This window comes from Coregonus clupeaformis, chromosome 12, assembly GCF_020615455.1.
Source record: "Coregonus clupeaformis isolate EN_2021a chromosome 12, ASM2061545v1, whole genome shotgun sequence".
NCBI lineage: Eukaryota > Metazoa > Chordata > Actinopteri > Salmoniformes > Salmonidae > Coregonus > Coregonus clupeaformis.
In genome coordinates, this window is record NC_059203.1 from 18,961,429 (window position 1) to 18,978,426 (window position 16,998).

General features: G+C 44.4%; 1 protein-coding gene across 1 annotated transcript in view; it reads left to right on the forward strand.

The window, feature by feature from the left end:
* LOC121577909 (rhamnose-binding lectin-like) overlaps positions 1-16,736 on the forward strand; it is a 39,475-nt gene extending 22,739 nt beyond the window's left edge. The window contains exons 9-17 of the mRNA XM_041891897.2: positions 12,866-12,955; positions 13,919-13,954; positions 14,041-14,085; positions 14,226-14,361; positions 14,442-14,560; positions 15,922-15,966; positions 16,109-16,244; positions 16,325-16,432; positions 16,502-16,736. Coding sequence (XP_041747831.2) covers positions 12,866-12,955; positions 13,919-13,954; positions 14,041-14,085; positions 14,226-14,361; positions 14,442-14,560; positions 15,922-15,966; positions 16,109-16,244; positions 16,325-16,430 — 713 coding nt within the window. The 3' untranslated portion in view covers positions 16,431-16,432; positions 16,502-16,736. The remainder of the gene's footprint in view (positions 1-12,865; positions 12,956-13,918; positions 13,955-14,040; positions 14,086-14,225; positions 14,362-14,441; positions 14,561-15,921; positions 15,967-16,108; positions 16,245-16,324; positions 16,433-16,501) is intronic.
* Positions 16,737-16,998: the final 262 nt, after the last annotated feature.

Here is a 16,998-nt window from a genome sequence, read left to right on the forward strand (position 1 = left end):
TTAACATTAATATGAAGACTCTTATCTCTAATTAACTAAATATGTTTAATTGTTAAACGATTTCAATTAATCATGAAACAATTAACTTATTAGGATTTGGGGCACCACGAGAGCAGTTCTTTCAAGAGTCACCATCTCCTAAATGAAACTCTAAAAGGTCTTTACCTATCACATCTATAAACAGTCAACTTATTAATCATAACCTCGTATCATATCATCATTCTGAACAGTCGTAACCTCCTTGCATCTGCAAAAACCCAAGACTTGCTTATGATTTAGTACTACACAAATTGGTTTCATTATTTATTTACTAGTAAATTAAATGGGAAAACAGGATAAACAGCGGTTATTGACTGGAGAAAACAGGTCCCTAGTGGAATGACAACAACTTGGTTTGTTAAAGAAAAAAGGAAGAGGAAAAAGAGAGGAACAGAGACACTGTCACGCCCTGATCGAGAGAACTCTTGTTGGTTGGGTCAGGGTGTGAGTTTTCTGTTGAGATCTATGTTAGTGTATTTCTATGTTGATCTTTCTATGTTTGGCCGGGTGTGATTCCCAAATAGAGGCAGCTGTCGCTCGTTGTCTCTGATTGGGGATCATACTTAAGTAGCCTGGTTGCCTGCCTTAGTTGTGGGATCTTTATTTTGTGTTTCTGTTAGGCTTGTTGTGAGTATAGCCCATAGGACTTCACGTTACGTTGCTTTTGTTGTTTTGTCAAGTGTTTATCGTCATTAATAAATATGTACGCATACCACGCTGCACCTTGGTCTGACCCGTCTCTCAACGATTGTGACAGACACTTAACCTTGATACATTCAGAAACTTCTCAACCACAGTAATTACATACTTGGCACACGAACCGCCGCCCGCTTTGAGTAAGAAACAGATCGCCTCTGACCATTCCCCACGTTTTACAGTAGGAATATTATTCCAATATTCGCTTTTGAAAGTGTTAGAGTTTCAGCGGGAAAAGGTCTGTTGAAATAAAGAACATTCCTTTAGTTAATCCTGAGGGAGCAGCCTGAATGTTCTCTTTTGATTTACAACAGGGTGTGAGCTGTTAATCACCACTAGTCATTTCTTCCCCCCACTGCGGGTGAGAGGGGGTCTGACTAAAGTTATTCACAGCGAACCTGACCTGGCCTATTTGTATTCTCGTGGAGAGTCATGACGTGTGTGTGTATATACAGTTGAAGTCGGAAGTTTACATACACCTTAGCCAAATTAATTTAAACTCCGATTTAATCCTAGTAAAAATTCCCTGTCTTAGGTCAGTTAGGATCACCACTTTATTTTAAGAATGTGAAATGTCAGAATAATAGTAGAGAGAATGATTTATTTCAGCTTTTATTTCTTTCATCACATTCCCAGTGGGTCAGAAGTTTACATAAACTCAATTAGTATTTGGTAAAATTGCCTTTAAATTGTTTAACTTGGGTCAAATGTTTTGGGTAGCCTTCCACAAGCTTCCCACAATAAGTTGGGTGAATTTTGGCCCATTCCTCCTGACAGAGCTGGTGTAACTGAGTCAGGTTTGTAGGCCTCCTTGCTCGCACACGTTTTTCAGTTCTGGCCACATTTTCTATAGGGTTGAGGTCAGGGCTTTGTGATGGCCACTCCAATACCTTGACTTTGTTGTCCTTCAGCCATTTTGCCACAACTTTGGAAGTATGCTTGGGGTCATTATCCATTTGGAAGACCCATTTGCGACCAAGCTTTAACATCCTGACTGATGTCTTGAGATGTTGCTTCAATATATCCACCTAATTTTCCTTCTTCATGATGCCATCTATTTTGTGAAGTGCACCAGTCCCTCCTGCAGCAAAGCACCCCCACAGCATGATGCTGCCACCCCCTTGCTTCACGGTTGGGATGGTGTTCTTCGGCTTGCAAGTCCCCCTTTTTCCTCCAAACATAACGATGGTCATAATGGCCGAACAGTTCTATTTTTGTTTCATCAGACCAGAGGACATTTCTTCAAAAAAGTACGATCTTTGTCCCCATGTGCAGTTGCAAACTGTAGTCTGGCTTTTTATGGTGGTTTTGGAGCAGTGGCTTCTTCCTTGCTGAGTGGCCTTTCAGGTTATGTCGATATAGGACTCGTTTTATAGTGGATATAGATACTTTTGTACCGGTTTCCTCCAGCATCTTAACAAGGTCCTTTGCTGTTGTTCTGGGATTGATTTGCACTTTTCGCACCAAAGGACGTTCATCTCTAGGAGACAGATAGCCTTCCTGAGCGATATGACATCTGCATGGTCCCTTGGTGTTTATACTTGCGTAATATTGTTTGTACAGACGAACATGGTACCTTCAGGTATTTGGAAATTGCTCCCAAGGATGAACCAGACTTGTGGAGGTATAAAAAAATGTTCTGAGGTCTTGGCTGATTTCTTTTGATTTTCCCATGATGTCAAGCAAAGAGGCACTGAGTTTGAAGGTAGGCCTTGAAATACATCCACAGGTACACCTCCAATTGACTCAAATGACGTCAATTAGCCTATCAGAAGTTTCTAAAGCCATGACATCATTTTCTGGAATTTTCCAAGCTGTTTAAAGGCACAGTCAACTTAGTGTATGTAAACTTCTGACTCACTAGAATTGTGATACAGTGAATTATAAGTGAAATAATCTGTCTACAAACAATTGTTGGAAACATTACTTGTGTCATGCACAAAGTAGATGTCCTAACCGACTTGCCAAAACTATAGTTTGTTAACAAGACATTTGTGGAGTGGTTGAAAAACGAGTTTTAATGATTCCAACCTAAGTGTATGTAAATATCCGACTTCAACTGTATATATATACACGCTCAATAGTTTCCTGTGTGTATCCAGAATGGTCCACCACCATTTTTGATACATGTGGGAAGCGTTGGAGTCAACATGGGCCAGAATCTCTGTGGAACACTTTTGACACCTTGTAGAGTCCATGCCCCGACGAATTGAGGCACACAGGTCGAAAGACAAATGTGAGGTGACAGACAGTGATACATGGAGAGACAGTGACAATATCGCCTTGCACACTCTTGCCTGCATCTAGCTGAAATAGTGTGTAATCATTAGTCCAACAGTTGCAAACGAGAGTTTCTATTGGACAAATTCAGGTATGTTTATCCCCATTTTGTTCCGTATGCTTCCCTCACAGTTCTGGGTGACTTTAACCTCCCTACGTCTGCCTTTGACTCATTTCTCTCTGCCTCCTTCTTTCCACTCCTTTCCTCTTTTGACCTCATCCTCTCACCGTCCCTCCTACTCACAAGGCAGGCAATATGCTTGACCTCATTTTTACTAGATGCTGTTCTTCTACTAATCTCACTGCAACTCCCCTCCAAGTCTCCGACCACTACTTTGTATCCTTTTCTCTCTCGCTCTCCTCCAACACTACTCACTCTGCCCCTACTCAGATGGTAATGTGCCGTCGCAACCTTCGCTCTCCCATCCTATCATCTCTTCCCTCTGCTAAATCCTTTTCCCTCCGATCTCCTGATTCTGCCTCCTCAACCCTCCTCTCCTCCCTTTCTGCATCTTTTGACTCTCTATGTCCCTTATCCTCCCGGCCGGCTCGGTCCTCCCCTCCTGCTCTGTGGCTTGACGACACATTGCGAACTCACAGAAGAGGGCTCCGGGCAGCCGAGCGGAAATTGAGGAAATCTAGACTCCCTGCGGACCTGTCATCTTTTCACTCCCTCCTCTCTACATTTTCTTCCTCTGTTTCCGTTGCCAAAGCCACTTTCTACCACTCTAAATTTCAAGCTTCTGCCTCTAACCCTAGGAAGCTCTTTGCCCCCTTCTCCTCCCTGCTGAATCCTCCTCCTCCTCCCCCTCCCTCCCCCCTCTCTGTGGATGACTTCGTCAACCATTTTCAAAAGAAAGTTGACGACATCCGATCCTCATTTATTAAGTCAAATGACACCGCTGGTCCTGCTCACACTACCCTACCTTATGCTTTGACTTCTTTCTCCCCTCTATCCCCACTTGAAATCGTGCGACTTGTGACGGCCGGCCGCCCAAAAACCTGCCCGCTTGACCCTATCCCCTTCTCTCTTCTCCAGACCATTTCCGGAGACCTTCTCCCTCACCTCGCTCATCAACTCATCCTTGACCACTGGCATTGTCCCTTCCGTCTTCAAGAGAGCGAGAGTTGCACCCCTCCTCAAAAAACCTACACTCAATCCCTCCGATGTCAACAACTACAGACCAGTATCCCTTCTTTCTTTTCTCTCCAAAACTCTTGAGCGTGCCATCTCTAGCCAACTCTCCTGCTATCTCTCAGAATTACCTTCTTGATCCAAACCAGTCAGGTTTCAAGACTGGTCATTCAACTGAGACTGCTCTTCTCTGTGTCACAGAGGCTCTTCGCACTGCTAAAGCTAACTCTCTCTCCTCTGCTCTTATCCTTCTAGACCTATCCGCTGCCTTTGATACTGTGAACCATCAGATCCTCCTCTCCACCCTCTCCGAGTTGGGCATCTCCGGCGCTGCTCACTCTTGGATTGCGTCCTACCTGACAGGTCGCTCCTACCAGGTGGCGTGGCGTGATTCTGTCTCCCCGCACCACATGCTCTCACCACTGGTATCCCCCAGGGCTCAGTTCTAGGCCCTCTCCTATTCTCTCTATACACCAAGTCACTTGGCTCTGTCATATCCTCACATGGTCTCTCCTATCATTGCTATGCAGACGACACACAATTCATTTTCTCCTTTCCCCCTTTTGATAACCAGGTGGCGAATCGCATCTCTGCATGTCTGGCAGACATATCAACTCGCTGTTGGCTGGGCTCCCTGCCTCTGCCATTAAACCCTACAACTTATCCAGAACGCTGCAGCCCGTCTGGTGTTCGACCTTCCCAAGTTCTCTCATGTCACCCCGCTCCTCCGCACACTCCACTGGCTTCCAGTTGAGGCTCTCATCTACAACAAGACCATGGTGCTTGCCTACGGAGCTGTGAGGGGAACGGCACCTCCTTACCTTCAGGCTCTGATCAGACCCTACACCCAAACGAGGGCACTGCGTTCATCCACCTCTGGCCTGCTAGCTCCCCTACGGACGTACAATTCCCGCTCAGCCCAGTCAAAGCTATTTGCTGCTCTGGCACCCCAATGGTGGAACAAGCTCCCCCACGACGCCAGGACAGCGGAGTCACTGACCACCGTCCGGAGACACTTGAAACCCTACCTCTTTAAGGAATACCTGGAATAGTATAAAAGTAATCCTTCTAGCGGGCCCCGTGGCAATACATTTGTAAAACCCAAAGCTTACCTTGACTTGGAAGAGTTCCAGTGTTGTGTTGGAAAGTCATAGCCAGCTATCTAACATAGCATGTGTCACGCCCTGACTCAGGGGACGCATATATGTTGAGTCAGGGTGTGTATATTCCTTGTTGTGCTTTTTTCTATGTTGTCGATCTAGTATGTGTGGATCTGTTGGCCGGTGTGGTTCCCAATCAGAGGCAGCTGTTGCTCGTTGTCTCTGATTGGGGACCATACTTAGGCAGCCTATTGGCACTGTCTAGTTGTGGGATCTTATTCCATGTAAGGTTTGTTGTTCTGTACTACCTTGGACTTCACGTTTCGATTCCTTTGTCGTGTTGTTTATTACGTTAATAAACATGTACGCATATCACGCTGCGCCTTGGTCTGACCCGTCATTCAACGAACGTGACAGCATGCCTCTGTTTGAGCAGGGTGTTTCAGTAGCTGCATTTGCTAGCTAAGTAAGTGAAACTGAAAGTGAAAAAAACTGAGTATTTCTATCTTGCTTCTCTTTCATTTTGGAATAAATTTATTAGCTCAAAACTGTTCAACTACTCTTTCTCTTTGAGTCAACTACTCACCACATTTTATGCTCTGCAGTACTAGCTAGCTGTAGCATGCTTTCAGTACTATATTCATTCTCTGATCCTTTGACTGGGTGGACAACATGTCAGTTCATGCTGCAAGAGCTCTGATTTGTTGGAGGACGTCCTCCGGAAGTTGTCATAATTACTGTGTAACTCTATGGAAGGGGGTGAGAACCATGAGCCTACAAGGTTTTGTATTGAAGTCAATGTACCCAGAAGAGGACGGAAGCTAGCTGTCCTCTGGCTACACCATGGTGCTACCCTACAGAGTGCTGTTGAGGCTACTGTAGACCTTTGTTACGAACCCCGTGGCTCTAAACGTCTAGGGTGGATGGACATGAGACCCGTAACATAAATTATGCAAATTATAAGTGTGACCTGGAACAGCGAGAACCAGAAATGACACAACAACCGTGAACTACCGTCAAACATAAATGGTTTATTACTAAACACACGGTAAAGGTTTGGGAAAAAGGGCTGAGCAGGACCCAAGAAATGAAACAATAGTGTAAAACCCCCTAAACTGATCTAGCCTGCCTGAAGAACCGCTAGGCTACTGCTAGTCATACAAAAATACAGTGGGTGGTCCGCTCAGGTCTAACTGGTGTTTATAGACAGATTTCTTCCTACGGGTAATGTACGCCCAAGGGCAACTAGCTTAAACCCCCCTTTTCCCAAAAACACACAAAACTACTAAACAGGGTACTCAGCAATTAAATAAGTACACAGGATACAACAGTATCCACACTCAGGTAAAGACATATATTCTAATAATGTTACCAATAGGGTAACCAACAACTTAGTGCGTACACAACACACAGGACACCACCGTGTCCATACTCACATATGGCAAAAAGTCTCTCTCTCCTGCAACAAACACAAGTCTGGTTTTTATAAAATGGGATGTGTGATTGAACAAACGAATAACAGGTGGTGCAATTAACAGGAATGTTCACTGATTGGTCCAATCAGCAGACACCTCAACGACCACCAATCAGGAACATACAGGACACCTGTGATTAGGGCAGAAAGAGTAGAAACACACAAAAACACAGGATACCTGTATCCGTAACACTCCCACCCTTAAAAGAGCAAACCACAATGGTTTGCGACACGTACCATCACAACACCCAAATTTCAATAATCATCCTGTCGGGATAACAAAAAAAAACCTAGATCATTACACACGAGACAAAGCATCTGCCAACACATTATCTAACCCCTTTTCGCAGAGGAATGGCCTCTGGGTACCTGGCGGCCACACACATAATTGTCAACCTAAACTGGTTACCAGATTTTGTTTTTGGTAATGGTCCAACACAATCAACCATCACATGTTCGAATGGTTCACCTATGGCCGGTATGGGACAAAGAGGCGCGGGGGAAATAACCTGGTTCGGTTTCCCAACTACTTGACAGGTGTGGCAAGTCCGACAGAACTGAGCCACATCTTGTTTTAAGCCAGGCCAAAAGAAATGTCGCAAAACCTCGATCATAAGTCTTGGTGACTCCCAGATGTCCGGACCACTGGTGATCATGAGCGAGGGATAAAACATTTTGTCGAAAGGCTGTAGGAATCACTATTTGGTAAACAGCATTCCAATCTCCGCCAGCGTCAACATGGGATGTCCATTTACGCATGAGGAGATTACCATCAATGAAGTATGCCATGTTTTTCTTCTTTAGCTCGTCCTCTGAGACAACACTAGAAAAACATTTAGCCAGGCTAATGTCAACCTGTTGGTTAGCGATCAGCTGCTCACGAGTAACTGGTAACTGTATTGCTTCAGCAACAAGTTCCACATCCTTCTTCCTTTCTCTGGGCTGTTGGTCAGACTGCACCAGCTTACCAGAGGTAGCACCCGAACTATCCTCTGGGTCACACTCTCTGAATAGAATCGTGTCTGACAAATCTACCACTTCACCCACTTGTCGTGCTTGAGCACGTGTGACAGCACAAGCGGGGAACACATCTGGATAACCCTGTGCCAGCTCCTCGGAGAGAGACTGGTCACTTTTATCCAATACCTCCAATATGGGTATTACCTTTCCTCCGGCAATATCGTTGCCCATTATAAAGGTCACCCCTTTTACTGGCAACATCGGACGTACGCCAACTCTGAACAATCCACTGACTAACTCAGAGTGTACGTTCACAAAGTGCAATGGCACTGGGACGAAACCCATTTCAATTCCTTGTACTAACACACTGGAACCACAATATGTATTATTAGACAAGGGCAACACATCAGCTAGTATGAACGACTGCGCCGCACCAGTATCTCTGAGGATTCTAACTGGACGCTGAGACGCTTCATCATCTGATATAGAAACAAACCCCTCAAAAATGAACGGTTCATAACTGTGATCTGGGACAGGGACTTTCAAACCACATTCACTATGAGGCTTCTGTCTTGATTCCGGCCTTACAACCGTACGAATCAGCCCAACACCCGTTGGCGGCCTGGCGTGCTGAGGCATCCCCGGTTTGCGTTTAAGCAAAAAGCAATCACTAACCATATGTCCCACCTTATGACAATAGAAACAGTGACGCACATCTTTTGGGCGTGCTGGATGTACTGCTGGTCGACTAGGACTAGAAGTTAGCCACTCCGCAGCCCTGCTCTCCGTACGAGCCGAAAACACGCTCTTATGCGTCAACACAAATTCGTCTGCCAATACAGACGCTTCCGACAGTGAGGATACTTTCTGTTCGTTCAGATAAACTACAATGCGTTCCGGTAAGCAATTTTTAAACTCTTCTAACAAGATTAACTCCCGTAGAGAGTTAAAATCAGTTACCTTACTAGCACTGTGCCATTTGTCCAACAGATTTCCTTTGTCTCTAGCAAACTCCACATAAGTCTGAGTAGGAGACTTTTTATGAGACCTAAATCTCTGTCGATATGCCTCAGGAACAAGCTCATAGGCACGAAGAACAGTAGCTTTGACCACTTCATAATTCACACTGTCTTCAAGAGGTAGTGCTGCCAGAACCTCTTGGGCTTTACCTGTTAGCTTACACTGAAGTAATAGGCACCATACCTCGTCGGGCCATTTCAATGCTACCGCTATACGTTCAAAAACACTGAAATAGGAATCAACCTCTGACTCCCTGAACACAGGTACCAAGGTGATCTGCCTACTAATATCAAACGTAGCAGATGACACAGCTGGTGAGGATGGCTCACTAGCAGGCATAGTATTAGCAGAGACTAACCTCGCTGTTTCTGCCTCTAGTTCCATTTTACGCATCGCCAGTTCTTGATCAAGCCTACGCGTCTCCAGTTCTTGATCAAGCCTACGCGTCTCCAGTTCCATCTTACGCGTCTCCTGTTCTATCTTACGCGTCTCCTGTTCTGCCTCTAGCTCCATTTTACGCATCTCCAGCTTGTCTTGCCTGATTTGTGCCCGCTCTTCCGCCTCTATTTGGAGCCGTGTCGAGCGGACATCCATCCTGGCATCACTGTCAGTCAGTGGGGAGAGGGGGTCATAACGGGGCAATGTGGCTGGAGCCTTAGTCTCGTCCTCAGACACTGATGGGCTTACAGAAACATCAACCACATCCCCTACAGGAGCAGCAGACTCAGGCGGCGGTAACTCAAGCACTCGCTCGTTTAACAATATCGCTAGCACTACTTCCCTAACTTCTGCTTTCACTATACCCCTCGGTATGGGTACAGAAAAGTGGTCAGCCAAAGCCTGTAGATCCACTCTACGACAATTCTCAAAAATCTCCCACGTAGGGTTTTCCAAAAATGCTTCCAAATCAAAAGTAGCCATCCTACTAGCAACACGAGCCGTCGACTACTGAACACACACAAAAACAGGTAGTACAGCTGCCAAGCTCAACACTGAACCAGACACTTACTAATTTGCACGAGTAGCATGGGATAGATCCCGGACGAACACCCACTTTATGTTACGAACCCCGTGGCTCTAAACATCTAGGGTGGATGGACATGAGACCCGTAACATAAATTATGCAAATTATAAGTGTGACCTGGAACAGCGAGAACCAGAAATGACACAACAACCGTGAACTACCGTCAAACATAAATGGTTTATTACTAAACACACGGTAAAGGTTTGGGAAAAAGGGCTGAGCAGGACCCAAGAAATGAAACAATAGTGTAAAACCCCCTAAACTGATCTAGCCTGCCTGAAGAACCGCTAGGCTACTGCTAGTCATACAAAAATACAGTGGGTGGTCCGCTCAGGTCTAACTGGTGTTTATAGACAGATTTCTTCCTACGGGTAATGTACGCCCAAGGGCAACTAGCTTAAACCCCCCTTTTCCCAAAAAAACACACAAAACTACTAAACAGGGTACTCAGCAATTAAATAAGTACACAGGATACAACAGTATCCACACTCAGGTAAAGAAATATATTCTAATAATGTTACCAATAGGGTAACCAACAACTTAGTGCGTACACAACACACAGGACACCACCGTGTCCATACTCACATATGGCAAAAAGTCTCTCTCTCCTGCAACAAACACAAGTCTGGTTTTTATAAAATGGGATGTGTGATTGAACAAACGAATAACAGGTGGTGCAATTAACAGGAATGTTCACTGATTGGTCCAATCAGCAGACACCTCAACGACCACCAATCAGGAACATACAGGACACCTGTGATTAGGGCAGAAAGAGTAGAAACACACAAAAACACAGGATACCTGTATCCGTAACAACCTTCATTGCAAAACAGTGCGTTTTAATCAATAATTTGGTGACGAGATTATATTTAGTACAGTTTTATGTAAAAAATGTTTTACAATTTTAATGAAATTCACTGAGGATGATGGTCCTCCCCTTCCTCCTCTGAGGAGCCTCCACTGCTTTGTACATAGGACAGCAGCATCTAAGGTGCAGGGTAGAGTACCGGGTGATTGCCGGCTAGTAACAGTGACAAAGTTTCAGGGCAGGGTAATGGACATATTCAATATCTCCCTATCCCAGTCTGTTGTCCCCACTTGCTTCAAGATATCCACAATTGTTCCTGTACCCAAGAAAGCTAAGGTAACTGAACTAATCAGAGGGCTGATATAAATACTATGCATGCCAGTCTCTCTTGGCTAATAGTTCAGGAGAGACTGACTGTATCACCTCTTCCTTTTATGAGAAACATTAATGTGTTGAAAATCCCAAATTGTTTGCATAGTCAACTTACACACAGCTCTGACACACACACTTACCCCAACTGACATGCCAACAGGGGTCTTTTCACAGTCCTCAAATCCAGAACAAATTCAAGAAAGCGTACAGTATTATATAGACCCATTATTGCATGGAACTCCGTTCCATCTTATATTGCTCAAATAAACAGCAAACCTGGTTTCAAACAACAGATAAATCAACACCTCACGGCACAACTCTTATCCCCTACTTGACCTAGATAGTTTGTGTGTATGCATTCATATGTAGGCTTGGGTGCATTTTTATCTGTCCTTGAGCTGTTCTTGTCTATTAATGTTCTGTATTATGTTTCATGTTTTGTGTGGACCCCAGGAAGAGTAGCTGCTGTTTTTGCAACAGCTAATGGGGATCCTAATAAAATACCAAATGACTATTGCCCAATAGCACTCAGTTCTGTCATCATGAATTACTTTGAGAAGCTAGTTAAGGATCATATCACCTCCACCTTACCCGACACCCTGGACCAGGGCTCTCAACTCTGTTCCTGGAGCTACTGTCCTGTAGGGTTTTAACTCCAACCCTAATCTAGCGCACCTGATTCTAATAATTATCTGGTTGATAAGCTGAATCAGGTTAGTTACAACTGGGGTTGGATTGAAAACCTACAGGATGGTAGCTCTCCAGGAACAGGGGTTGAGAGCCCTGCCCCAGACCCACTACAATTTGCATACCGCCCCAACAGATCCACGGATGACGAAATCGGCATCGCACTGCACACTGCCCTATCCCGTTTGGACAAGAGGAATACCTATGTAAGAATGCAGTTCATCGACTACAGCTCAGCCTTCAATGCCATAGTGCCCTCCAATGTCCTCACTAAGCTCGGGGACCAGGGTCTGAACCCCACGGGGGGCCAGTATGAAAAATGAATGCACTCACTAATTGGAAGTCGCTCTGGATAACAGCATCTGCTAAATGACTCAAATGTAAATTAACTTCTACTGCTGCACCATTGAGAGCATCCTGTAGGGCTGTAACACCGCCTGGTATGGCAATTGTAACCACAGGGCTCTCCAGATGGTGGTGAGTTGAGGAAGAGGACACCCAGCCACCAGAAGTATACCTCATGGGGATCTGACCATAGAGAATACAGTATATCATCTAATATGTGTCCCATTATGGAGTCTGTGAGCGCACGGGCAGCTCCAATCAAATCAAATCAAATTAAAGATAATATTGAGTCAATATGCATTTAAAAGTAGTCCATTTTCTTCTACTATTTCTATGAGTTGGCAAACAAACTAAAAGGTGCACACTGCCACATAGTGTTGTTTGAAAAGGTATAAAATCAAAGTTGGAGATTTTCTGCCACCTACAGTCATGCAATGTTTGCTCACGAGTATAATTCATTGGCTCATCCCTCCTGATGACCCGGATGGAATAATGGGGCGCGTTCAGCAGGACGCAACGTTTTGGAAGGTTCAGATAGAAATATGCTATGGTGAACAAACATGTCTCTCCGACATAATAATAATAATAATAATAATAATAATAAGGAAATATGTTGGCTCTATTCATGAAAGGTATATCGGCAACGCTCGAGAAGGTTTTGCAACTGAACGTGGCCCATGTGATTCTTCCTTAACCAGGAAGCCCCACCCAGATGACTACTTTAAATTGGTGGAAGCCCTCAATGGCAATGTTCATGCCAAAATGGATTTTAGCCATCTAGAGTCCTCTATATAACTCTATGAGACTGACACAAAAGCCTGGTACAGACCAGCAAAGCCCAGCCCCTGATTGCAATGAGGTGCACCTGGACACAAAATAGATACAGCTGGGTTAATTAAGACATGTCACATAACATAAATACCAGGTGTATTAGGTCAGGTTACCATCAGTTTCATCTTATCTGCTACTACCACGCTTGTACCTGGCATCATGTTCAGACTGACGGCGGTCACCTGTGAGTATACAACATCTGTATATGATGCAGGTTAAAATACATATCACTAAATGTTTAAATTTGTATTTCAGAGTTTTTGAAGTACGTGTCATATGACTTGAGGTCTACAGTATGATGCGTTAAGTTAAAGTTCAGTATTTCCATAATTTGACAGTGCAGCAGGAAATGTAGAGGGAGACTGATAGTATGGGAATAGACATTTGACAGGGCTTGAATGTTTCATGAGATGATGGTAGAACTCTTTATTGGAGGGTATTTTAATACATATCTGTTTAACCGTCTAGAAACAAAAGCACTGTATCTAGAGCCCCCTTGTGAATGGGTCAAAAGTGTTAGGACACTTGCCTATAGTATATTACAGTAGTCCAAAGATTAGTATTTGGTCCTATATTCCAGGCACACAATGACAACATCAAACATGTGACTCTACAAGGTATTTTGGCTGCGTTTGCAGTGTGTTTTGGTGTATGTTTTGCCCAATAGTGGCTGGAGTTATTATCTTTCTAGCTGTTTCTGAACACTTTTAAATTAATGCCATGATTAAGAAAGCATGAGTGAGACAGGCTACAAGGGCACATGTCAACCCCTCACATTATCAAGAACTGGGGAGGTTAGTATTTTTATGGGGTATAGTCTTTGTTCCTTTAACTTCCTCACACATCACTATTAATTCAAGGTAGCATCCGCATGTATGTAGAGGTGTTGAGAAGTATTTTAATCTTCAAAATGACAACCTTAACCATTCAGTTCCTTCTAGGCAAAAAAGTATCTATAACCAACTACAAATGCGTCTAACAAGTTTAGTCACATTGCATGCATGGAATATGAGACCAAATGCTAAACTTTAATACACTAGAATATCTCAAATGGTTGAGGATAGAGACAAATGCTCATTTCTAGCTTCACGGTCCAAATGCATATGATGTGGATTGTTGCTGAACTGGCTGTGTGATGTTGTTTCAGTGCTGGTTGCAGCTTCCTGTGCACTAACGGATGGAGGTACTGTGTGTAATAATAATGATGATGATTATACTACACCAAGCTAATGTGAGTGGTGTGTAACTCCTGTTTATTTGTCCTGGCAGCACGCAGCATCACATGTGAAGGCTCTGATGCTTTACTACAATGTGGTAAGCTAGTCACCACTACTGAACAGTGTATATACTCAGCTATCACCTGTTTTATACTGTAGATTACCTACACCGACGATGCCAACCCTTGGCTCTCCTTCGTTCCTTATCTATCTTTTCGTTGTCTGTCTCTTCCTCAGATGGAGGTAAGATCCATATCGAGCGTGCCAACTATGGTCGTCGTCAACGCAACGTGTGTTCCATTGGGCGCCCCGCTAACCAACTCGCCAACACCAACTGCCTCAGAAAATCCACCACCAGGAAGATGGCAGAAAGGTACTGGAACCTGTGGTGTGTATTTACCTGTAGACACCCATTGGCTGCAGCTATAACCACTACCTGTCTTTGACACACAGGTGTGACGGGAAGAGCCAGTGTGTCGTCCCGGCATCCAATTCTGTTTTTGGAGACCCCTGTGTCGGAACCTATAAGTACCTGGACACCAAATACTCCTGTGTCCAACAGCAAGTAGCAAGTCAGTCTGTGCTAATAATACTTGGTGGTGGGCACCAATACCGTTAAATTGAATATCTGTATGACTGAGGCATGTTGGGATATTGTTTAATACTTCGGTGAAAGAGCGCACTCTGCTGATGGCTAGCAAAGCCATAGAATGGGTTGGGTCACCAATGGGACCAGCTTGTGAACTTTGTTTTATGGCCACCATGTGTTTTAATACATGCCCTTTTCTATTCTCCACTTTTACACCACCCTCAATTCCTAACTAACCCTAGCTAGCCCACAAACGGTGGTTATGGAACAAAGTAGCCGGCAACAACTTTCGTTAGCATAGCTTATTGGGAGATCAGAGACCTGGCAGTGTGGCGCCAGAATGACAACCTCTAACTTAACGTCGACGAAGAAGATGATTGTGGACTACAGGAAACAGAGGGCCGACCACGCCCCCATTTTCATCGACTGTGCTGTAGTGGAGCATTTTGTGAGCTTCAATGTCCACATCACTAAGAATCCATCATGGTCCATGCACCAGCAGTAGTATAAAGGGCACGACAATGCCTCTTCTCCAACCTGCCCAGGAGGCTAAAAATATTTGATATTGGCCCTCCGATCCTCAGTTCTTCAGCTGCACCATTGTGAGCATTTTGACTGGCTGTATCACCACTAGGTATGGCAACTGCTTGGCATCTGACCGCAAGGCGCTACAGAGGGTAGTGCGTACGGCCCAGTACATCACTGAGACCGCGCTCCCTGACATCAGGACCTCTATACCATGCGTTGTCAGAAGGCCCTACATTTTCAATGACTCCAGCCACCCAAGTCCTACTGTCTGCTACTGCATGGCAAGTGGTACCGAGGCACCAAGTCTGGAACCAGCAAGCATCTACTCCCCGTCACTTAAGCTGCTATTTATAAGTCACTTTATTCTTTATAACTCAATTAGCCAGCTAGCACTTGGTAAGAAGGATGGGTAGTCGTACCACATACATTGTGGCTTAGTTGATGCTTGCGCGCACTTCATCTGGTGCAACAGTGAATATCTGTTTCAGCCAACGTTAGCTCAAATCTCATTTATAGCTATTCAGACGGCACAGGCACAAATTGTATAGAAATATATAGCTTTGGTCTAGCGGTACGACTAGCTAAACCAGCTTACTTTCACATTCTGAGCAGTTTGAGATGACGACGTCTCATAAGGAGCTTAAACCACAGTGTAACGGTTGAAGATAATGCATTTAACTTTCTACAACTCTGTTTATGCCTAAACATTAATTAATCAACGTTCCCTATCAGTGCCCATCACTAACACTTCACCAAGCCATAGTATGCCTTTATTTGTCAGGCCTGTGTGGTGTAACTCCTGTTTTGTCCTTGCAGTAAGCAGCATCATATGTGAAGGCTCTGATTCTCAACTACAATGTGGTAAGCAGGTCAACACTACAGTACGGTATCCTCTCCGCTCTCATGTAGTGTTGTGTATATTAGTCTCTAGCCCACACAAACACCCAGCCTTGGCCTTCTGCCTTTTCTTCATCTATCTCTTCCTCCTCCTCGTCTCCCTCAGATGAAGGTAAGATCCATATCCAGAGTGCCAACTATGGTCGTCGTCAACGCAACGTGTGTTCCATTGGGCGCCCCGATAACCAACTCACCAACACCAACTGCCTCAGCCAATCCACCACCAGTAAGATGGCAGAAAGGTACGGTAACCAACGGTGTGTATTTACCTGTACACTCATTGGCTGTAATTTTAACCTCTACTTGTATTTTAAACACACAGGTGTGATGGGAAGAGCCAGTGTGTCGTCCAGGCATCCAACTCCGTGTTTGGAGACCCCTGTGTCGGAACCTATAAGTACCTGGAGGTGGCTTACACCTGTGACTAAATGTGAGTTATATACATGCTCGCACACATGACTGGGAACTTGAATGCTGGTGCTGACTGTTTGTCTTGCAGGATATCTTCCCTGAGGAACCTGAAGGCTTCTGGGATTTCTTCATCGAGTGGATCAGTTTATTTTCCTCCAACCCCCAAAATCAACTTCAAATCATTGTAAACCTGTGCCTTTTGTGCAAAAGCGTTTCTTAAACAATTCTGAACTGTGGTGGTTAGTCTAAATTAAACTAAGCAGCATGAATCCAAGACTTGGTGTCTTTAGTTCTATATTACTAAATTTCTACTGTCACACCAATATTACTGAACATGTGTCCTTTATTCTCTCTTACACTGTTCACTGAAGACCCATTTACACCTGGCGCTATCATGTGTTCTTTGTCTTGATGTCCATATTCTCTGCCCACAGTTATAGACTAGTAAAATTCTCAAAGTGATCAGATCTTCCTGACCACCTCCGGCTGTAGTCAAGCACGCATTTTGTCTGGATCTCTATCAAGTGTGAACTGATCTGGACGGTCAAATCAATTATACCTGCCTCTAAAATCATCGCCAGGTAG